A 24472-nucleotide genomic window follows, 5' to 3' on the forward strand; every position below is an offset into this window, starting at 1 on the left:
TGCGTTTCCCTTTTGAGACGCCACTTCCTTCTCCCCTATCCTCTTCTCTTCCTGACGGATAAAAAAACGATTCTCGAGGAGGATATTCCTGCCTCCCTTTTCACCCTCCCTTACACATCCTCCTCTTTACCTCCACTTGCTCCCTATTCCCTAACCACATGACTCCTCTCTCCTGGTCTGGGAGGTCGCGGTGCGTTACAGTCGTGTGTCGAGTAGTCGCGAGGCGTCGGGGACGCTACGCCGTGTGTTGCCGACGGCGTTCAAAACACTCGGGCGAGCGGTGAAGAGACTAAAGAGCTATCGCCGTGACGTGGGCGCAGTCGGTACCCGTACCTTGAGAACCCCCCCCCCCCCTCCTCTACCCCTGAACTTTGACACCCCCCCCCCCCCCCCCCCCCCCCCCCCCCTGTTCGTCACTTGAACTTTGTGGTGCTGACCTGCAGGAGCGTGGGCGTCTGCTCCATGATGCGGACCAGCAGAGTGTCTATGTAGTTCTCCAGGTCTCGAACCTGCGGCTTCAGTCGCCGCAGCTCCACCTCGCGCCGCGACAGCAGCGCCGTCTGCCGCTCAAACTCCGCCTTCTGTCTCTCAAGGTCCGCCTCCCGCCGCACCAGCAGCGCCACCAGTTCGTTGTGGGTCAGGTGGTAGTAAGAGCCCGCCCCCTCCGTCAGGGACTGCCAATAGGAAATGAGGAAACACAAGGGAAACAGTGTTGAGTGAGAGTTGGTGCTTAAGGGCAATATGAACTGTTTGCTTAAAAGGTGCCACCAGGTGTGAGTGTGATTAGCCGTTACAAGTCGTTTTTAAAATTGGCCTCTTCTGACATCACAAGTGGGCGTGTCCACCTAGATGTGTGCTCGATAGATCAGTCTTCTAGCCTACGCGGTGGACTGTAGCAAACGTTGCTAAACCTATCCATCATACATCTAGGTGGACACGCCCACTTGTGATGTCAGAAGAGGCAGATTTTCAAAACGGCTTGTAGCGGCTAATCACACTCACATCTGCTGGTATAATATGCTACCTTTAAGGGAAATATAAACGGTTGCTTAACAAGGTACGTTCATTTCTGATGCAACACATTTAAATAATGTTTAATAATGAAATACATTTAATAAATTACATTATAAAATATAAAAATACCACGCAACAAACGAGGACTCTTAACTCAACATTAAAGACATGACCGGGATTCGAACCGCGGACCTCAGGGCCTCTCCCTGACCTCCACCCTACCTTCCTCCTCTCCGGCTCCGCCTCGCTGAGCTGGCTGCTGCGCCCCGGCTGGATGGTGCAGCGCAGCTTCTCCAGCACCGAGCGGCCCTCGGGGCCCCTCCTCTCCTCCGGCCCCTGGGAGCCCGGGGTCAGGGGTCGCACGGGGTGGGGGCTGGAGGGGGGGGGGGGGGAAACAACCAGGACAGGCGTCAAAAAATAGGGCTACAGGGAGACACAGGGGTGTGTGTGTCTGTGTGTGTGTGTGTGTGTGTGTGTGTGTGAGACCCAGTTGAAGACCACAGAGGAACAAACCCGGGCGCTGACGAGGTTGAAACGTCTCGGAGAAGGACAGAGAGAGGGTACCCCGGGTTAACAATAAAGAAACGACGACGGCAACGAAATGACAATATTTCAACATACCACACCCGAGATGGGAAGAGTAATTAATGAGACGAGCGTGTGTGAATCGAACACAGGGAGAGGTGTGTTATTACCCAGAGGTGGGAAGAGAGAACGAGGGAGAGAGAGAGAGTCGTTAGGAGGACGGGGGGGGGGGGGGGGAGCTGAGGACACCAGCCTCCCTCTTCTCCTTCCACTTCCTGGTTCTCTGAGGACCTGAGTGAAGGCGCTGGCTGGGAGGGCAGGTGTGTGTGTGTGTGTGTGCATGCGTGTTCGTGTGTGTGTGCGTGCGCATGTGTGTGTGTGTGTGTGTGTGTGTGTGAGAAAGGAGTGGTCCGTTTTGGGACCAAGAGAAGATAATAACTTGCTAATTGGGCTGGGCATCCGATTGGCCCTCCCTGACCAGGAAACAGGCAGTTAGGAAGACGGAAAAACAAACAACAACCAGAGGCGTGGAGTGTCGGGCCCCATCTCCAGCGAGTCCCAGGAGGGTTTCCATAGGAGACGCTCCACCTTTCAGCAGGGCACCACCCTGAGATTCAATCATTCCCCAGAGAGACACCTTCCTCAAGCAGCAGAGCAGCGGAGAGACCCAGGAGATAAAGGAGGAGGAGGAGGAAGTATTTCCCGAAGAAGAAGAAGATGAAGAGAAAGGGGCTTCAGTCGCTGTTGCTGGGGGCGGGGGGGGGGGGGGGGGGGGGGGCGTGTGACCTCACCTGTTCCGCGGTCGCTCCACCTTCTCCTGCGTCACCTCCGGCCGCTGAACCACATGCGCCACACCCGTCGCATGCGCTTCCTCCGGCGGGGGCGGTGCCTCGGGGGCGGGGCCAGGCGTTGCCGTTGGCAGCGGCAGCGAAGCGTCGACGGAAGCGCTAGGGAGGGAGCAGCGCGCTAAAGGAGCAGGCGGTTCGGCAGGTAGACAGGAAGTAGCAGAGAGGAGGAGGAGGAAGGGGGTACGGGAGGGGTCGTTGGGGTGGAGGGATGGGACCACGCTTGGATCGCTCCCGAAGGACGTCAGGGTGCGCCCGGAGAGGCCGGTCGCCATGGCGCCCTCGGAGTGGGAGCGTTGGAGCGTGGGAGGGCATCCGGTTTTGGAGGGGGCCGGTGGCGTGTCCTCCGATGGCGCTCCCTCGTTCTGCTGGGTTCCTCCCGCTAGCTGGTCGTCATTTCCATGGTTACGGTTCATGATTGAATCCACACCAATCTGAATTGGTGTGTCTGAATGGGATCCGAAGTCCTTGGCCCTTAAACCGGGTTCAAAACATGTCTCCAATTCTTTAGCAAGGCACGTTTCTTCGGACGGAAACAACCCTACTCCCGCCGCCTCTCCGTCGACGTCCGCTGCTCCACACACACCCTCTAGTCCCGGAGCAGACACGTTCTCCGGGAAGAGAACCTGACTGAGCTCGTCACAGCTCTCGGCTCCGCACAGCGTGGAGACGGAGCTCCACAGGTTCTCCGGCGTTCGGCGTTCCACCAGGGAGTCCCCCGAGGCCGAGGTCGCTGTGGAGGAGTTGTGAGTCAGACACGTCTGGTAGTGCTGGGAGTCAGCGCTGCCGTACAGGCTGCTGCTGAGGAGGCTTCCCGGGCTGGGACACAACCACCGCCCGCTCGGTAGGGGGTCGTCGAAGGCCTGGTCTGGGGACGGCGATGTCTGGCTGGCGATAACGTTGAGGCGCTCCGGCGGTTTTAGGCCGGTCTGGAAGACAAGCTGCTCCTCTGAGCCGCTGATGCCGAGCGTGCTTTCCATGAGGGAGGACTCGTTGAAGACCAGGAGGGGAGCGGTCATCGTCGGACCGTCTTTCGGACAGAGGAGTCTGGGTGTCTTTGGAGAGCTCTGATGGACGAGCTGACCGTCCAGGCTGCCGGTTCCAAACGGCATCTCCAGGAAGGACGATTCATCACCCAAAAATGAGGTCACCGTGTGGAAGGAAGGGCAGGTGGAAGTTCCTTCGGTTTCCAGAAGGTGTGGTGTAACAGACTCTTCGTCGCCATCGGCAGCTTTAACAAAGTTTTCTGGCTCGTGAAGATCCCCCAAAGATTCTTGGAGCTCATATGCTCCACCCGTTGTGGACACCGTGGCTTCTAGTTCTATGTCTGGGGGAATAGAGGTGTTGGTAGGCTTTGACGATAGGTCAGACAGTGGGACATGAGCAGGACCTGCTTCTTTAGAAGGTCCATCTCCATGTTGCAAGGAGATCAGGGGTAGTGGGACCAACACCTGATCATCATCTACCAAATCATCTACCATAGACTGTGGTTTCTCAATCTGATCGCTTACCTGAATTAGATCTCCCTGAACTTTATGATCAGTAACGACAGGACATGACCAGTCAATGGGCTTATCCTCTGAGTCTTTTAGAAGACCGACGACGGTCTGCTCAGGAGATTCTTCACTGAGATTCAGGACGCTCTTCGTCTCGACTCCCTCGCCCCAACAAGCGGGCCACTTCTCTGAACAAGAAGATATGCTCGAGAGAACGTCTTCCTCGGCTAAACTCCCAACTCCGGATGAACTGGGATCGGAGGAGTCGCTGCAGTTCTTCAGCTTCTCGCCCTCACAGGGGATGGAGGGGTTGTGTTCGCACTGGCAGTGCGGACACAGGGCTCTAGGCAAAGTAGTGTGTGTTAAACAATCAGTGTTAGAGGAAGGGTTAGCTAGGTCAGTGACAGTATCCCCGTCGTGATTCTTTGATGAATCTAGGGAGGCGGTTAGCAGCATGCTGGCATTCTGATTGGTTATTGGGATGGCGGTGAAGAACTGTGCAAACCCATCTGACCACGGTTCCGGGGCCGTATCCAAACAGACATCCGCGGGTTGGGGGGGAAAGGCCTGAACCACGTCAGAGTCTTTGAGGGGATCTGGAGACTTGGGCGGTTCTTCTTTGTCAGGGTGCCAGAATTCCACAAGAGAACCTTTTGGCGAGTTCTGGGCCGGGCCGTCCTTGGGGTCCTGCGGCTGCTGTGGTGATCCAGCGGCCGCGTCATCAGCCGTCTGCAGCCTGCAGGACACAAACGCCTCGAAGGGATCGTCCCACTCAACCTCTAGCGCCGCGGTGCCACTAGAGTTGAAGGGGTTTGGGGACCTCCCATTCGGAGGTTCCTCCTCCTTGCCTGGGGGAGGAGGAGGAAGGGGCCTTGAAGAGGCGCTGACCGCGCATTCCTTTGAGGACGGACGTTCCCGGAGCAGGCCGGGGACGGGGTCGGGGTCCTGGGAGAAGAGGTGAGCTATGGGAGGTCGGGCGCTGGAGAGGTAAGGCAGAGGCGGAGGCCGGGGCGTTAGAGGCGAGTCGGAGAACGCCGCCCCAGAGAAGGGGTTTTGCTGAAGTTTGGAGAAGAAGGGGTTACTGGGTGACATGGGAGTTGGTGGTGGGCTGCACTGGGAGTGGCAGAAGGGGTTAGTGGGGTGCAGTGGGGAGCCCGGGGGGCTTGATTCTGGGGGTGCAGGAGGAGCCCAGGAGCCCCAGGAAGGGTGTTGGGACGGGGGGGGGACTGATGGTAGTGGTGGGGAGTGGGACTCGGGGATGGGCCCTAGCTTAGGGTACACCCGGGGGCTGTGGAAGGAATGGAAAGTCCTCCGGGTTAGTGAGGAGCTGTGGTCCGGCTACACCCGTGGTCTTCAGCATCATCTTCCCAGCAAAACATAAGTCAGTGTTTTATAATTTGAAGGAAGGGAGAGGGGTTTTCACCTCATTGAAAATCAACCAACCACAGAAAGAATTGTAACCTCTGTCTCGGTGGATGTTATCCAACAGATAACAGTTTAAATGATAGTCAGCCCCTTTTATAATACTTCTCAGAAACGGCATCACCTACATTTACATTGAGTCATTTTGCAGACTCTTTCGTCCAAAGCCACTAACCGCTGAGTCAGAGCATAATCAAAGCAAACAATCAAAAAAAGGAGCGCTGCTCAGATTCCAAGTGCAGCATGCAGCATGAGTAGCTAGCGAAGGCAGCTAAACAGAGTATCTCAACAGACTTGCTAGTAAGGGGTAGGTAAACACAGTAGTTAGCCAGGCTAGCTAAACATAGTAGCTGTGTATAGCTACATCTGTTCAGACACCTTATCTGATGTTTAGTTTCTATCCAAAACCGAGCCATACTTCGTAGAAGCACACATGTAGTCCCTGTCCCCGAGGTGGATTCTAGTGTTTAATAAATCTTTAATGAACACCCCTGACTTCTCTTTGTTTTGAAAACCTGTGATGTCATGGTCAGATAGAGCGAGAGAGAGAGAGCGAGAGAGTGAGAGAGGGTGAGAGACATAGTGATTGCACAGCATGGCTGGAGCCAAGCTGGCCAGGTTCCCAAGGCCGGGAGAGAGAACAAGGAGTAAGGCCACTAAAGGCTGGAAGTGTAGATGTCGCAGAAAAAAACAACCTGCTATGTACTCGGTTCCAAAACGGCTGACCTCGCTTTGATCGGAAAACGCTTTTCGCTTCACCAATATTTAGTTTCCGTTGTGTGTAGGATTGGAAATACCGGTCAACACCTGTGTTCAAATTAAAACCTCCATCAAATAGCAAGACAGGAAAACAAGAACAGGGGAACGTTTCCTGTTCTCTTGGTGGCTACTGCATCTTTTAGAGCTGGTCTCGGTTTAGCAGCTGCACGCATCTCAGTGGTGCAGGGGAAAGTAGGTTAGTGAGAAACGAATGTCAAAGCACACTAACCTTGTGCCGTCGACCACACACACACCAGCAACGCACACTTCACAGACGGACAAAGACCCACTTCAATCGCATGCATATTTCACCACACACACACACACACACACACACACACACACACACACACACACACACTATGCATCGACCATCCTTCAACCCCCCCCCAGGGGTCCCCTACAGCGTTTATATTCATTTAAATAATCTTCAGTTTGAAACCGTTCTGTTCCGCTCCGTAAGGGAAGAACGTTGCGGTTCAAAGCGCAGCAGTACCGATTAAGTTGATTTGCTGTTAATAATCTAATAATGTGCAACCTATACCTTTTTTGTTTTCTCCATTTGTACATATAGTATATACAGTATTTATATATATATTTCTGGAAACAACTTTGGTGTTGGAGAATTCAGCGGCTGAGGAGCTGAGGGCCATCTTGGATCTAAATGTTAGCTAGCATTTAGATCCAAGATGAGGAGCAGAGGACTCTGTTACTTCTGAGGAGCTACGGGCCATCTTCGATTTAAACGCTAGCTAGCGTTTGGATCCAAGATGGCTTCAGGGAGAACAGAGTCCAGAGAAGAAAGATCTAGAAGACATGAGCCGGTCGGACTCCTCCGGTCGGCGGCCATGTTGGAACACACCAGTTAACAGCTTATCTACTTCTTGCTCGTGTGGTTATGTAAAAGTACACACACACACACACACACACACACACACACACACACACACACACACCACACACACACACACACACACACCTGCCTATTAAATACAGTTAGCAACATCCAAACATAAAATTACGGAAGGTGTTGCGTGTAAACAAGTCTTCCCTTCTTTCGCACACTCTTTCTCTTGGCTCCACTGTCACCTGACCAGCAGCGAGGATTTCCTCATGTGTGACCTATGAGGTCACACACAGACCTCCATGGACGTCTGAGGCCCTATGGCTGCTCTGTTTACGTCGGCCGTCAACTCCCTGTTTCGCCTTTATCCATATGTATGACCTTGATTGTAATTCCTCATCTGTTTGGTGTCTTTACAAACGAGCGAATCAGTGAACACCCCGCCCCTCCCCCTGACCCCTCCCACCCGACTGCGACCCCAGCGGGGGTGCGCTTGTTTCCGTCTCACCTTGGCTTGCTGTTGCACTCCTTCGAGCCGAACCAGCCCTTCCCGGTCTTCTCCTGGGGGGCCGCCTCCGACCCGACCCTCCCGCCAGAGACGCCCTTCTTCTTCTTCTGCTGCTGCTGCTGCTGCTTCCGGTCGTAGCTCTCCCTTGCCGCCCCGGTGGCGCCCCTCGACCGCTCCTCCTCCTCCTCCTCCTCCTCTTCGTCGTCGCCGACCATCGGCCCGCTCTTCTCCAACGCCGCCGCGATGGCCGCCTTCTCGTCCTCGCCGGGCTTGTCGAAGGACCAGCGGCGCCCGTCGCCCGCGCCCCCCGCCCCCCTGGGGAGCTCCTCCTCGCGGGGGCTGATGTTCTGCAGGGACAGGGAGGTGGGGAGGGGCTTGAGGAGCAGACCCAGGCCCAGGGGGGACGCCTTCGCCACCGCAGTGACAGCCGCCGCCGCCGGCGCGGGTGCGGGCGCTAGGGGTTCCCCCGGGCCGGGCTGCGGGGGCGGGGCGTGGTAGGCGTGGTGGACCCCCCCGTTGCGGTACAGCGCGGGCACGGCGATGCTGATCTCGTGGCAGTCGTCGCCGAACTCGCTGTCGTCGGGGGAGAGTTTGGGGGAGGTGTCGGCCGTGTGCTCTGAGGGGGGAGGGAGGAGAGCATGAGTGGCGTTGTTGTTGACCAATCGCGGGGCTTTGTCGATTTCTATTCAGTGTTCTGTATTGTGGTGGAGGAATTTGTTTACTAGAAAAAAAACGCAAAAGTAATTATAAAGCTGGTATAAAGCACTCACATTGGTGGAATAGGTCATTTTGACGATGAATAGGTGCCACCAAACATCATTAGAACACATTGAACACACATTGAATTAGTGTTAACTTTACAGAGAGGTCTTTGATTGCTTTAACTGTACTTATTTCCTCGTTCCAGTTGTTTACAGAATATCACAATGCATCATGGGAACTTTTCAAGAGGTTTGTGAAAATACATAGCAGACAAATCACTTTTGTTGTGAATACTGAGCCAAAAATTTTGCCATAATTTTTTTCCTAATAAATCATAATTTATTCATGTGATTATTGTCCACTTTGTTTTAATGTGAAGATACTGGCTGAATGCGCAATACTAATTATTGGTAAACATGATAGTGAACATGGCGAGAGATTGAACATGGCGTTATAATGAACATGGCCTAATGGTGAACATGCCCTTATGGTGAACATGCCCTTATGGTGACCACGGCCTAATGGTGACCACGGCCTAATGGTGACCACGGCCTAATGGTGAACATGGCCTAATGGTGACCACGGCCTAATGGTGAACATGGCCTAATGGTGACCATGGCCTAATGGTGAACCTAATGGTGACCACGGCCTAATGGTGACCATGGCCTAATGGTGACCACGGCCTAATGGTGACCACGGCCTAATGGGGAACATGGCCTAATGGTGACCACGGCCTAATGGTGACCACGGCCTAATGGTGACCACGGCCTAATGGTGACCACGGCCTAATGGTGACCATGGCCTAATGGTGACCACGGCCTAATAGTGACCACGGCCTAATGGTGAACCTAATGGTGACCACGGCCTAATGGTGACCACGGCCTAATGGTGAACCTAATGGTGACCACAGCCTAATGGTGAACCTAATGGTGACCACAGCCTAATGGTGACCACGGCCTAATGGTGACCACGGCCTAATGGTGAACATGGCCTAATGGTGAACATGGCCTAATGGTGAACATGGCCTAATGGTGACCACGGCCTAATGGTGAACATGGCCTAATGGTGACCACGGCCTAATGGTGACCACGGCCTAATGGTGACCACGGCCTAATGGTGACCATGGCCTAATGGTGACCACGGCCTAATGGTGACCACGGCCTAATGGTGAACCTAATGGTGACCACGGCCTAATGGTGACCACGGCCTAATGGTGAACCTAATGGTGACCACAGCCTAATGGTGAACCTAATGGTGACCACAGCCTAATGGTGACCACGGCCTAATGGTGACCACGCCCTAATGGTGACCACGCCCTAATGGTGAACCTAATGGTGACCACAGCCTAATGGTGACCACGGCCTAATGGTGACCACGGCCTAATGGTGACCACGGCCTAATGGTGAACATGGCCTAATGGTGAACATGGCCTAATGGTGACCACGGCCTAATGGTGAACATGGCCTAATGGTGACCACGGCCTAATGGTGACCACGGCCTAATGGTGACCACAGCCTAATGGTGACCACGGCCTAATGGTGACCATGGCCTAATGGTGACCACGGCCTAATGGTGACCACGGCCTAATGGTGAACCTAATGGTGACCACGGCCTAATGGTGACCACGGCCTAATGGTGAACCTAATGGTGACCACAGCCTAATGGTGAACCTAATGGTGACCACAGCCTAATGGTGACCACGGCCTAATGGTGACCACGCCCTAATGGTGACCACGCCCTAATGGTGAACCTAATGGTGACCACAGCCTAATGGTGACCACGGCCTAATGGTGACCACGGCCTAATGGTGACCACGGCCTAATGGTGAACATGGCCTAATGGTGAACATGGCCTAATGGTGACCACGGCCTAATGGTGAACATGGCCTAATGGTGACCACGGCCTAATGGTGAACCTAATGGTGACCACAGCCTAATGGTGACCACGGCCTAATGGTGACCACGGCCTAATGGTGACCACGATAGTGAACACAGTGTGACGGCGAGCGCTCTCACCGGGGCTGTTGTCGGCGGTCAGGTTGCTGCTGTTGCTGGGCGAGTTGGAGAGGTCGGAGACCACCACGCTGATGCCCGCCGTGGGGCTGAGGCTGCCGCCGCGTGACGACGACTCGCTGCTCTCCGAGCCCAGCGACGTGCTGGAGCGCGTCTCCGACGACTTCCGCAGCTTCCCGCGCAGGAAGAACGTCCTCATCTTGTTCCTCCGGCCCTCTCCGCCCTCGTCGTCCTCGTACTCCTCCTCCCCGCCGCCGTCGCTAGGCAACCGGGTGCGCGACAGGGACCCTCCGCCGCTGCCGCCGCCGCCGCTCGGCGGAGGGGCCGCGGCCGGGGCGTCGTCGTCCACGGAGGAGCGCTTCTTGCCGCGCATGCGCTCCTTGAGCTTGCTGAAGGCGGAGTGGCCCTTGTCCTTCATGGCCAGGTGGTACATGCTGGCCGTCAGGTTGTTGCGGGTGAACTGCACCGTGGCCTGCACCTCCCCCCGCTCCTTCTCCTTCTTACCCGTCTTGGAGTTCAGCCGGAACCAGCGGGAGCGCAGGTTGACCCACTCCGCCCTGCAGGGGCACGAAGGGGGGCAAGGGAGGGTCAGTATACAGGTACAGAGATAGTACAGGAACAGCAAGAGCAACATAAGAACTACAGGAACCACTATCGGAACAACAAGAACAACGTTTAAACTAAAAGGAACAAAAATAACAACTACATGAACTACAAGAACAACACATCAACTACAAGAAATACAGGAACTAAAATAACAACATACAAACTACAGGAACTACGAGAACAACTACAGGAACTACAAGAACTACAGGAACTACAAGGACAACATTTTAACTACAAGGACAATATTTGAACTACAAGGACAATATTTGAACTACAAGGACAATATTTGAACTACAAGGACAATATTTGAACTACAAGGACATAGGCTCTACAATAACAGCATAGGAACTACAAGAACAACTACAGGAACTAAAGGAACAACTACAAGGTCAACAAGGGAAGTGGACACTCTTGACCGATGGCGTTTGTGGTAGAAAAGGACGACCGCCGAAAAACCGAAAAACCTACCAAAAAACACATTTAGTGGAGTGATGTTTCTGATTGGTTAAAATGGGTGCCCGGCGACGCCGCTTCCCACTGACGTATGACATAGCTTGGCAGCAATTCGAGCCAATCAGAAACCCTGACGTGCTAATTTGTGTTTCCAGTGTTCTGTCATGTTTAAATACATTTTAGAGAATGTTCTTAAGTTACCCTTCCTTGTAATCAATCGGCCTCAGCAGCGGATCAGACGACACTAAAACAAACAGTTGTACTCGTGTTTGACTTTCTTAGCCACACTAGTCCGAGTTCAGACGTAGACCACATGCTGGTGAAACCTTGACCAGCTATCCCCCAGTACCACCCTGGCCCCTTGGTGGTCTAGAACCAAGAACTATAAAGACAAAGGGGTCCAATAACGGCTTCTCCACACGGAACCAGACCTGAAGAAAATAAAAGTGCTGTCCATCAGGGGCTTCCTTCAAAGAAAGAGTTGCAGGAAGGACTTCTAAGAGTTTCACTTCCGACACTTCAGAGGTGAAGGTGTCAAAACCGCACCGCGATGACTCAGAACAAAACCACCCTTTTCTCCGCTAACGGACACAGAAACATAAAAACGAAAGAAGAAAGAATTTCCAACAAAGAAATATCTAATGATTCCGATAAAGAAGGACACCTTCACCCCCGCCACCTTCCCCTCCTGGTTTGATTATGTCACTTCCTGTGGAGATGGGCTTGGGTAACACGTTCAACACCGCCACTTCCTGCTAGTTACATGCCAGGCGAAGCAGGGGCGGCCTATCTGTCTAACTCAATACCTATCGCCCCCCCCCAGCCAACCACCCTCAGCTCTGAACATGATGTGCTTACATATATATTTATCTATTTATTTATTTATGCACCAGGGACAGTGCAGATTCATCAACATTTCAGTCCCCTCCTCAATGTAAACGTACCAGTTAGCTAATGAGCTAATCTCCATCTGTAGTCCCTGGGCAGGTCATTACAAAATGGTGGCCTGATATTATAAATACAGTGCTTCAGCAAGCACTACCGCGCCATATATTAAAATACATAAATACATTACAAAGTTAACAGGTGTATGTAAATATAGTGGGAGTATGTAAAGGCATTGCCAGAGATTGGGTAAAAGTTAACGATTTGTATTTATTTATTACGATTATTAAGATATTGAGTCAGTCAGACACAGAAGGTGAAAACAGTGCTTTAAATATACTCCTACAAGTCATCCGCTCAGACACAATGAGGGTTAAACTCTGAAGCCAAAGCATACCTTTCCTTGGCTGTAGATGAAAAACCCCTGAACCAAAAGGTTGAATCGGTTTCTGCTTATTAATGGAAATATGCCACAGAGCTGCTTCTGGAAAGGTCAAACCACCGGGGCAGATCGGCCACCTACACAGAGAATAACCCCGCTCACACACTTCCCCTGCCTGCTCTCCTAACAACAACATGGGCCGGGCGCCTCTCATTACTCACTGTAAAAATATTTTTAATCCCAATCCAGTTCTGCTGGCTGCCACACACACACACACACACACACACACACACACACACACACACACACACACACACACACACACACACACACACACACACACAGTCTGGAGGACAGATCACCGCCCGAGGTGGAGGAGTTGGGGCAGCAGACAATGGCCGGCTTTAGAGTGAGGCAGGGCGCAGAGCTGAGGAACCTCCCTCTCAGTTTTAATTTCTCTATGCCCTGGCCACTCTCTCTCCCTATGTCTCTCTCCCTCTCCCTAGGTCTCTCTCTCTCTCCCTATGTCTCTCTCTCTCTCCCTCTCCCTAGGTCTCTCTTCCTCTCCCTAGGTCTCTCTCCCTCTCCCTAGGTCTCTCTCCCTCTCCCTAGGTCTCTCTTCCTCTCCCTATGTCTCTCTCTCTCTCCCTAGGTCTCTCTCCCTCTCCCTAGGTCTCTCTTCCTCTCCCTAGGTCTCTCTTCCTCTCCCTAGGTCTCTCTCCCTCTCCCTAGGTCTCTCTTCCTCTCCCTATGTCTCTCTCCCTCTCCCTATGTCTCTCTCCCTCTCCCTAGGTCTCTCTCCCTCTCCCTATGTCTCTCTCCCTCTCCCTAGGTCTCTCTCCCTCTCCCTATGTCTCTCTCCCTCTCCCTATGTCTCTCTCCCTCTCCCTATGTCTCTCTCCCTCTCCCTAGGTCTCTCTCCCTCTCCCTAGGTCTCTCTCCCTCTCCCTATGTCTCTCTCCCTCTCCCTAGGTCTCTCTCCCTCTCCCTATGTCTCTCTCCCTCTCCCTAGGTCTCTCTCCCTCTCCCTAGATCTCTCTCCCTCTCCCTAGGTCTCTCTCCCTAGGTCTCTCTCCCTTCTGCTGCTTCTCCTCTACACTCCCCGGCTCTCCTAAATAATACAAAAATAATAATATAAAAAAATAGCGTTCATGACTAATAAAGGCGCATTGCTTTCAACGGCTTATCTATTTTGGCCCAGGCTTTATATTGATATTCCAAAACAAAAGCAACAACCGACACATTCACGGTGTTGAAACACACGACACAAGGCTTTCCATCTACTGAATCTCACCGCAATGTTTAGAAGAATAACACACCCAACATCCTTATTCTAATCTAAGGCGTAGTCACACAATACTTTACACTACATCCAACAACAAAGTCTTTACACACACACACACACACACACACCTGGTGCTGCAGTGACCTTTGACCGATATGACCCCTTAGACCACCAATGTGCCAACTGGTGGTCTCCACCTGCCCTCAGCTAATGTCCACTAACCAGTTAAATAAATAAACGCTAAACATTAGCAGGCAGGTGTTGGGGGGGGCGGGGAGGAATCAAGCCCAGAACCTTCCGTCTAGGAGTAAACACCACCTCACTCTCCTGCGACTCTCTGGGAAACTCGGTCCGAGTGGGAGTCTGGACAGAGGATGTTGGGTGGGGTTCACATTCCAGCGCACCACCCTCATACAGGATGAAAACACACACACACACACACACACACACACACACACAGGGGTTTTTCACATGAGAGAGAGAAAATAAATCAATAGAATAAATACAATTTTTATAGCCTTTCATCAGGTCCCAGTCACAGATGATGTACATGTGAGCAAGACGGTGTGCGGATGTTTCCGCGGACTAAATATATTTCCGAGAACAACGATTTCTGCGTCCAAAATGGCTGCGCGCAAAACCCACACCGGGCAACAAACTGACATGTATGACATATTCATTTCACCGTGCATGCGTCTAATCAGGTGGACCTGCACACGCATCAGCTCAGCATGCAGACGGAGGCAGCCTGACGACAAGGACGACGCAATCAACCTGGTTTCAGCCAATCCCAGAGGACCTATGCTCGGAGTAACGCAAAACGCAACGCCGACATTTTTTCCGCACACGTTGCGTTCGCCTCACTGCACCGCCTCTGTGTGTGTGTGTGTGTGTGTGTGTGTGTGTGTGTGTGTGTGTGTGTGTGTGTGTGTGTGTGTGTGTGTGTGTGTGTGTGTGTGTGTGTGTTTATTAGAAAACAAAGAAATCCAACCTGTCTACAATCTTCTATTACAACTGGACGCCTTGGTTTCATTCTTCACAACGTGTCGTTGGGGACATCGGATAGTGGAGACAAGGGATAAGGCTTTATAAACATGGTGTGTTTGTTGTCCACTCCCTTTGATTCTTTCAGATTGTCCCAGTTATTATCAAAGGGTTTTATTTCTGATGGTTTTGTACCTGTAGGTTGAAGATTTACCTCCTCCCTTCAAATTCCAAACAGGAAATAACCACAGTGTGATAACCATCGCCCCCCCCCTCTCCCTCACCTTCTCCCTCCCCCATCTTCCTCCCGGGAAGTGAAGGAAAACAATGCCCAGATCTTGTACGGGTCGTGCCGGCTTTCCGTTCAGCTGCTGTGGGCTCCTCTGGTCCGTAATCCCACCCTCCGGTCCATAACCACGCCCTCAAGCCCATGATCCCACCCCTCTGATCCCTAACTCCTCCCCTCCGGTCCATAACACCGCCCTCCAGACCTTAACCCCACCCTCAAGCCCAAAACCCCACCCCTCCGATCCGTAACTCCTCCCCTCCGATTCGGTCAAGCCCATAATCCCACCCTCCAGCTCATAAACCCACCCTCCAGAGTCCAGAAAATGACCCCGCCACCTCAAGTCCATAACTCCCCGCCGCCCACGGACCGTAACCCCAACCCTCCGATCCGTAACTCCTCCCCTCAAACCCATAACCCCACCCTCAAGCCCATAACCCCACCCTCCGATCCGTAACCCCAGCCCTCTGGCCCATAACCCCACCCCCTTGGAATCTCCTAAGTTAGCTGCTACGTGGCTAACAACAAACCGAACACATCAGATGTCGTAGGATCTGAACGGTGTTCAGGTCTGGTGGGGGCTGTCTGCAGATAAGCCTCAGCAGATGGTTTCACACACACAGAAACCCCCTTAAACCACACCATCTGCTCTCTGACAGTTGAGGGAGAAACCGAGGCCTACTGTACTCCCTGGGGTTGGTCTGAAAGTAATCTCGGTTCCATTTTACGTTTGTTCTATAACTGGAGGCTTTGGAACATGTTTTCTGCCTCTGTAAAGCATTCTGCACGGACTTGGTGTCGGAAGGCTGCGATGTCAATTAACTCGGCCCGCCTTGCCAAAACATGACAGAAATCTCGTTAGGAAGCAAATTAGTTCCGATCTTTTATAATCATTTCATTGATCCGCACATTTTTAGCTCTTCCACGTTGATTTCACCGATGCACACGATATGACGTCACTCAAATCCATAAGGCAGGCTGCTGGAGCCGAGGTCATTGACTCAGATTCAATATCCACTTAGGTTACCAAAGTAAAAGCCCTACCAGTAACTCGAGTACCCGATCAGGACCAGCATATAATTAACACAACCCACAATTACACACAATGAGTGTAAACCACTGGTTCACTAACACAGACAGGAACAAACTAGAACCTCCTGTCTTCTGAGTATGTGGTGTTCCAGCCCTGGTACACTAGTCAGTGGTTACACTTTACTCTGTAACACTGCAAGGACAAACGCCTACACACCCCAATCCTCCTGAACAAAACAATGGACCTTAGCGGTTAGCGGTTAGCGGTTAGCTGCAGCCGGGCCACAGAGGACCACTGCATTCCACATCTGGATGCGAGGAGGTCCTCATGCACCACATGCTCATTCCATACAATAAGCTCTTGTTCTTTCAAAACAAAAGCGCCCCCCCTCATGTTCCTACACTAGGGCTGCGATTGCAATTCTGACACCTTTGTATATATTATAGGACTATGTGCATATCATAGGCTCCATTTTTTTTACACACACATTTTCTTCCATGTTTGTTCATGTGCAAATTTCTATACATATGCACATTTTCTATGCTATACTTTGTTTTGAATTTTTTTTATAGTGGTTTAAATATAATTTTTCTGATGTCTTTCAAACAAACAACTTCCCCCCCGGCATTCAATAAATAAATCACAAGAGGAAAATCAAAACAAATTAGAACAAAGAAAAATAAAGAAATATTTAAAGCAAGTTAGTTTCCGTAAAACGGTTCCAAAACGGAGCGCAATTTAATCCGTTGGCCCAGACCCAGACACTGTTCTTTTGGCTAATTGCTCGGTCAATTTGGTCATGTCCAAGTCGATATCCCTCCCTAGCGAATCGCAGAAAATAGATGAACGCTACAGGCTATTACGACATGAGGGGGACTGCAGCACACAACCCAAAGCACCAGAGTTACCTTGTATTTAATTAGATCAGTATCACTTTTCATACATTAGGCTAGCATAACGTAGCTTTCAAAAGGCCTCTCTGCGCTACCGCCATAAGCTAATTCGCTACGCTAACGCTGTTAGCAGAGTTTCCAGACATAACCAGGGCCGTTTGGTGAATGGAAGAGTCAATGATATTATGGGATGGATGTGGAGTCCCGTTTCTAACTGACAGGTGGAGAATGTTGTAGACTCTCTGGTTTCATTTGGACAGGTTCCGACCGCTTCTGACAGACAGACAGACAGACAGACAGACAGACAGACAGACAGACAGACAGAGAGAATGGAGGAGAGCTAGAGAGAGGAGGACAGACAGACCAAGAGAGGTAGGGAAGGAGGGAGGGAGAGAAGAGCTAGAGAGAGAAGGACAGACGGACAAAAAGAGGGGGGAGAGAAGGGAGGAGAGCTAGAGAGAGAGGAGGACAGACAGACAGAGGATAGTGTAGCGGTTGTTTAGGGTGTTTGACACCAAACCGAAAGGTATTGGGTTCAATCCCGTGTCCTCAGTCTAGCCTGTAGCCACCAAACAGCAAGACAGCCACTAACCCTACCCTGCTCGCTATTATGGCCTGTGTCTGAGGTCATGTTGAGTCACTTTGGATGAATGTTAAATTATGCGTATAGTAAATAGTGAGACAGTGACAGAGACACAGAAAGATAGACCAAAGACCGGAGCTCTAGACGGATTTACTTGAACTATTCATGAAACACAACTCAGTCAGTAGAACCAACCGGTGAATGAGAAATCGTCGACTTTGTGTACAGTTGAATTATACATGATTATTATATAACTCATAAGTTACTAACTATTAACTATGCATGTTCTTCTCAAAGGGTAAATAGTCTCTCCTGTGAATAATCATCTCAGACACTGAGACAAAATCATTCTTTACTTTGAAGGGTTAAATCACCAATCGCTAGTGTCGCTCGGCTCTCTGTCTTCAGCTCTCCAAGATGGACCATATTTCAAAAGACCGCTCCCCTACAATAAAACGCTTATATTATCTATTTTGACGGTGCTGGCCCGTCGCTAGTGAACCTCTCAATCTATAGTGTGTTCCTCATAAGCACCACCCCCCCTTGACGCATCAGGGGTATTTCATCAAGCGCCCACCTTTCCTGGAACTGCAATAGACACTCCACACAATGTGTGTGTGTGTGTGTGTGTGTGTGTGTGTGTGTGTGTGTGTGTGTGTGTGTTTGTGTGTGTCAATTTGGCATTGACCTCAGCTTCATAAATTCATTCCTGCTATGGTTATCGTCAACAATAGTTATACCATGAATTCGGTATTTCCATCTAAACAAGAACTGATTCATATCGTAAGTGAAGCCATTTGCATCCAAGCTCGCAGGTAAATCAAAAGAAACGCTGTAGTCACCGGATGAATCTACATAGTAAACAAATTGTTCCATGCATACTTTTCATTCTTCTTCTGCAATTTTTTACTTTGATCATGTCGGCCCCGACAGCAGATTAACGACACACCTGCTGCCTAGAATTATATTAGAAACCAAATCAAAATAGTTCCACATTGCAAGACCCAGACCCCCAAAATAACCCAGCAGAAAGCCCCCGCTTCGAGAGGTACGACTTGATCAAAATGTCTCTGTCGGAAAGAGAAATCCAAACTATGCAGAGGTCTGTCCCTCCTGCAGCACCAGACTTACGCCTCCAGGTGCCTGTGATGAGCAGATAGCGCCGAACAGAACGTTCTGGCATCCGCCAGCGCTCCGGAGCGGCGAGGTTCCAACACAAGGTCTGGTGCCCATTGTGAGCGAGAGCGGCCTTCGCAAACAAACACTGCAGATCTGTATCTCACCACCGCGTCTGAAGACAGCGACTCAGCTCCCTCACGCAGTTGGATGGAAAAGGATTACAGAATTAGATATTGATAAGATGGGTGCAGGACAGAGTAGGGGCTGGGAGGCAAGACTTCCAGCTGAAAGGTTATGGGTTTGATCCCCAAAGTCCTCAAGCCTAGCTAGAGCCGTCCTCGAGCGAGACATCGGAGCCCCACCATGCCAAGAATCTACGAAAGACTCACCACAACTCGCTTTGGACGAAGGCGTCTGAACAGCGGAACAATAAATAGATCTTGATCCGAGAAGTGAAAGCGATCACGGTCATAGAGAAGCAGCAGGGTGGGAAACTACTTCAGAAAGACATGCTTGTCTATAAACAGACGTGTGCTTTTCCCCGTGGCAGCGAGCCACACAGCGCTGCCAACATGGCTGCTCCAAACCCGTGGGCCCGTGGTGCAGAAACACGAATGCTGGTTCTGTTAATGAGTCAGTAGACGCCATGTTGAGTCGCCAGGCTCCCCGGCCACCACGGATGTCCTTGGCGTGTGTGTGCGTGTGTGTGTGTGTGTGTGTGTGTGTGTGTGTGTGTGTGTGTGTGTGTGTGTGTGTGTGTGTGTGTGTGTGTGTGTGTGTGTGTGTGTGTGTGTGTGTGTGTGTGGTGTCATGTCGCCCGATCGATCAATATCAGTCAGGGGTCGGCTCACGGAGTATTTTCCACCCAATCAAAAGTTCCTTTACAGCTACAGGGTCAGAACAACGTGTCACAGTTGAGGAGAGTTTGTATTGTTATGTTATGTTACAATAACCTAGATTCTGCATTGCACACACACTTATTGTATGTTGTACGTCCTGGCACTTAATGTACGTACTTATTGTATGTTGTACGTCCTTGCACCTAAAGATAGTAGTTAGCATTGTGTAGCATCTTATCCTAGCTATCTTTGTTGTATACGGGGAATGGGTTAACCTAACAATTGTTCGAGCTTGGCAGTTGTTTCTATGAACATCCTTTGTACTGCTGTACCGACAGCGAAATATTGTTTAAGAAAAATGTACTTGTAATTCACTTTGGATAAAAGCGTCTGCCCTTAATGTATATGTAACGACGTACATCTCAGAAGGACTCCCCCATCCACCTTGGCAGCCCTCAGCTCTCTCAAACCCTAAACATCAAACCACAGGAGGAAGACGCCTTGAGAAGGAACAGTAAACGTCCCTCTTGTTCCAGGTCTGAAATATTAGAGATATTACAGATTCCACGTTCCAAGTGTATCGCCAAAGAAAACATTCATGGAGAAGCCCGTTTTCTCTGCATCTAACACACATACACACACACACACACACACACACACACACGCACACACACACACACACACACACACACACACACACACACACACACACACACACACACACACACACACGATATGTATCCTCCATCGTGCGAGGCCCGTAAGCCTCAGGGAAACGTTTTCTAAACATTGCACCCGAGAAGGGGCCAAGAGTTGGACCAGGCAGGAAACCTCTTGTTATGCAAGTCTGTCTGTTGGTCAGACGGGCCGGTCTCCACACTGTAATTGCAGAATCTCATTCCTGTTTTGCAACTTGGAAATGTGAACCGCTGTGCAGCAAGGAGCCCGAAGCCTAACTAAAATTGCAAGAACGTCTCCCCCCCCCCCCCCCCCCCCCAGGGTTAGGGTTAGGGTTAGGGTTAGGGAGGAGGAGGGTGTGTTTGTTCGGGCTGATGGCCCCTCTAGGGGTGGGGACTGAGACGTTATGCCGCGTTCGAGTTCAGAGGGGTTGACCGTACGACTCGACAAACAATGATGGCTGTGCCAATAATGAGATGTATTTTCTTTGTATTTTTACCACGTTGGTCGTTTTAATGTTGTTTTAATTTTAAATGCTCTTACACACTTAAATTACATTTCCGCTTCAATCTGGTCCCCGATTTATGCATTGCACGGTCTTGCTGTGCGTGCAACACAATGGAACGTTGTGTTGTTTGTTTGAGCTGGTTTAAAAAGAGGCTAATGTAGCTAACGATAACAAAGACTATTGACAGCCAATGACTGTTCTTCCCTGGCTCGTCGTGTAGCGATGCTCACAAAGACAAACGGGAACACTATAAGTGCTACAAGCCAGGGAACTACGCCACAAGAGCAACTCGTGCGGGTGGAGTACGACGCCTCTCGAACGTGGCATTAGCTCTGGGCCCTGCTCATCTCTCGTCCGGAAGTCACAGGATTTATCCACATCTCTTCTCTAACCTTGCTCACAGAGCAAGGAAATAAGTAACAACCTCTACCTGGTTTGGTTCTTTGGCTGTGGTGGTCACTGTGGCAACGCAAAAGACAGGAAGTGAAATGCTACTGGTGGGGGGGGGGCAGGATACAGTTGAACAGGAAGTAGAAATTTACTTGGGGCAGGATACTCTAGTGGCGAGGGAGTTCCAAGTTCAAACCCCAACACTGACAAGCCACCCTGTAGGAATTGAGCAAGATGCCCTTACCCAACCTGTTCCTAAACGACCTGTCTATGTACTGTCTAACCCCTACCTGCTCCTTTATAACCCGTCTCTGTACTGTCTACCCCCTACCTTCTCCTAAACGACCCGTCTCTGTACTGTCTGACCCCTTCCTGGTACCTAATGACATGGAACTCAATTTACTGTAAGTCACTTCGGAGAGAAATTGTCTGCTAAAGTATTTAACAGAAACCCTTCCAGCCTGAAGAAGAGCCTCTCTTCTCTGTGGACATCAGGACCAGGAGGTGACGAGTCCTGACCCTGCAGACCTTAACCACCTCCTCCTCCTCCTCCTCCTCCTCAATAGTGAACCACTTTGACTGTACACAGCAGGACTGTACCATCCGGGCTGGACAGGGCCTCAGAGTCAGCCACACCACCGCTGACCTCTGACCCCTCCCTGTTCCACACGGCTCAGGACACATCTGTGTCAGCGGCTCTGTGTCCCTGACTGATTTAACCGACAAGCGACTCTACTCTCTCACTTCTAGGGTTCTGATTGGATACAAAACCAGCTGTCTGGAATATATTGTAGAGGTCTACTACAGTGAAATATGACCTCTCTAACCCCAACGTGCTCCTGAATGACCCGTCTCTGTACTGTCTAACCCCTACCTGCTCCTTAATGACCCGTCTCTGTACTGTCTAACCCCTACCTGCTCCTTAATGACCTGTCTCTGTACTGTCTAACCCCTACCTGCTCTTTAATGACCCGTCTGTAAACACTGCTAGTGGCAGCAGATACAATCGTCTGCTTAATGTCTAAACACAAATGGTAAACCTCTATAGGCGGCGAGTAATGGCAAATGAAGGCGGTCGCATATCCTCTACACACAAATCAAACGCACCCAGGCCACTGGCGAAGTGCCCCTCTAAGCACTGGTCAAGTGCCCCTCTAAGCACTGGTCAAGTGCCCCTCTAAGCGCTTGGTTTGCGTTGTAACCCATCCTTCAGCGTGGTGGGGGTGTGGAGAAGGGTGGGGCCACGCGCTCTACCGTACACCACCAGGCCTGCTGCTACAGATGCCTGCCTGGTCAGCAGAAACTCAAACGGAGAAGAAAACCAAGGATTTCCTGTCTACATCAAACTGGAAACAACGACAACAGGGAGATAGCAGGGCTGTGTTTGATCTCCCTTCCTGTCCTCTCTCTGACTGAGATCAGAGAGAGTTTGAGGGATTTGATTCAGAGGAAACCCCTCCTACTGCTGACCCACATGAGAAATACAAAGAAATAACGGACGACGTTCTTCAGAGAACATCGAGGGGTTAGCACTTCGTAGTAGAACCGCGTCGTTCCACTGAGCGACGGGAACGGGTTCCGCGTCTGCTGGGACCGCACAAGGGAAGCCATCGGGCCTTTAGAACCCGCTAATGACTCTCCTAGATCCTGCTCCGCGTGTAGACCTGAAGCACACACACACACAAACAATACCACTGATCCAGCACCCAAGGGTGTCTGTCACCTTCAAGTGACCAGCACCCAGCAACGATGGGGGGGTCGGCCACTCCCCTTCCAGACCCGCTGTGTGTGTGTGTGTGTGTGTGTGTGTGTGTGTGTGTGTGTGTGTGTGTGTGTGTGTGTGTGTGTGTGTGTGTGTGTGTGTGTGTGTGTGTGTGTGTCAGTAAGCCAACCTGTCAGGTCAACAGCTCTTCCTAGTTGTCTGAACTCAGTGTTTAGTGTCAATCTCCTCAGGTGACAGGGGGGTGGGAGAAGGGGGGATTCCCAGCTGGATAACCACACAAAAGGCGTGCCAATTTCTGACACGCGAGACTCACCTACTGAACACGTAATTTACCACGGTTTAAACACGATAAAAAACACAGGTCAGACCACTATCTCTTAGACCATGGGGGTATCGGGTTCCCTAGAAAACAAACAACGCCGTGCTAAAAATAACTAGCCGATCTCCCTGATGGCCGAGGAGCGGTCAGATAATCCGGGTATGTGGGCCATGTCGTGATAATCCTAATCCCGCTGTATTCGACATGCATCGGATTTAAAAGGGGCCCTAAACAATCGTCAAACTGCTACACAATACGCATTCAGAAACGGCCCTCACTGGGTCGGGTTCCCGGGGAAACCGGCGGGCAGGAGTACTGTGGACAGGGGGACAGAGTAGAGATGTGTCGGTGACTCTGTAGTCATGATCTCCGGGCTCCACACTACCACTAGTTCACCGTGCGCGTGTGGGCGGAGGGGAAGGTGTGTCTGCGCAGCTCTGATGCAGCACAAACCGTCTGACAGCTGGGAGGGAGGGAGAGCACCTCGGGAGAACCACCGTCCACCCGCCACCGCCGGCCCCACCGAGCGGCAGCCGCAGCCGGCAGACTGCGCCAAACAAACGCCCGCCTCGGTCGCTTCGTGTGAACCCGGGCGACACATCTCAAACAAACCGTCAAGTTGTAAAGTGCGTTAAAAACACATGAAACCCAATAGCTCGGGACCTACTCGGTCTTCGCGTAGATGTGGTCCTGGAAGGCCTTGTCCAGGGGGATGACCGCCTGGCCCAGGAAGACGTCCAGCCCAATCAGCGCCCGGTGCATGACCGTGAGCACCAGGTCGCAGCTGCCGGGGGGGTAGGCGCCCCGTCCCCCTTCCTCCAGGACCCCCGGCAGCAGCTCGAACGAGCACTCCTCCTTCCACTCCGGCGACGTGGTCTTCTCCACCACGCAGGTGGAGTACTTCTCCTTGCCCACCTGGATGATGGTGTACACGTCGCTGGTACCGTTCTTGCCCTTGCCCCGCAAGTCCCGTCCCCGGAGCACCGTCACCTGCACGTGCGTGGGGACCCATCTCTGTGGCTGTTCGTCATCCGAGTTTACCGAGGACATGTCCGAGCACCGGCGACGAGGCGGGACGGCGAGGTCACCGGCACGCACCGGGAGGGGGGGAAGGAGAGGGAGGGAGGGGATGGGGATGGGGAGGGGGGCGGGTTAGCCCAAATCCGCCGTTACCTCCCGAAAAGCGTCGAGGTGTCAACACGCACGTTAACTCCGCGGCGAGGAGCGGTGCCGCATTGCTGTCGACGTGTCTCTTTAAAGTTCCCGGTGCCGTCGCGGTGCTAGTCGGCGCCCTGTTGTCGTACTTCCTCGCGGTGTTTCGCAGCGGGCGTCTGTCGCATATCGCCGACAGTAGCGCGTGGCTGCTTCTGCTCCTCGCG

The 24472-nt window shown here is 51.8% G+C and overlaps 1 protein-coding gene across 2 annotated transcripts; it reads right to left on the reverse strand.

Moving 5' to 3' along the window:
- Positions 1–413: 413 nt before the first annotated feature.
- rab11fip5a (RAB11 family interacting protein 5a (class I)) lies at positions 414–24472 on the reverse strand (the record flags this gene model as incomplete). 2 transcript variants are annotated; one of them, XM_079752535.1, is made up of 6 exons in its annotated part: positions 23761–24472; positions 10131–10684; positions 7414–8029; positions 2331–5168; positions 1237–1387; positions 414–674 (listed from the first exon to the last, which is right to left on the reverse strand). In XM_079752535.1, the coding sequence occupies exons 1-6, from the start codon at positions 24141–24143 to the stop codon at positions 414–416; spliced, it is 4803 nt and encodes a 1600-aa protein (XP_079608661.1). In that variant the 5' UTR covers positions 24144–24472. The 2 variants fall into 2 exon arrangements, with proteins under 2 accessions (XP_079608661.1, XP_079608662.1); XM_079752536.1 differs by lacking the exon at positions 2331–5168.

Source organism: Pollachius pollachius (assembly GCF_949987615.1).
Source record: "Pollachius pollachius genome assembly, chromosome: 15".
Classification (NCBI taxonomy): Eukaryota; Metazoa; Chordata; class Actinopteri; order Gadiformes; family Gadidae; genus Pollachius; species Pollachius pollachius.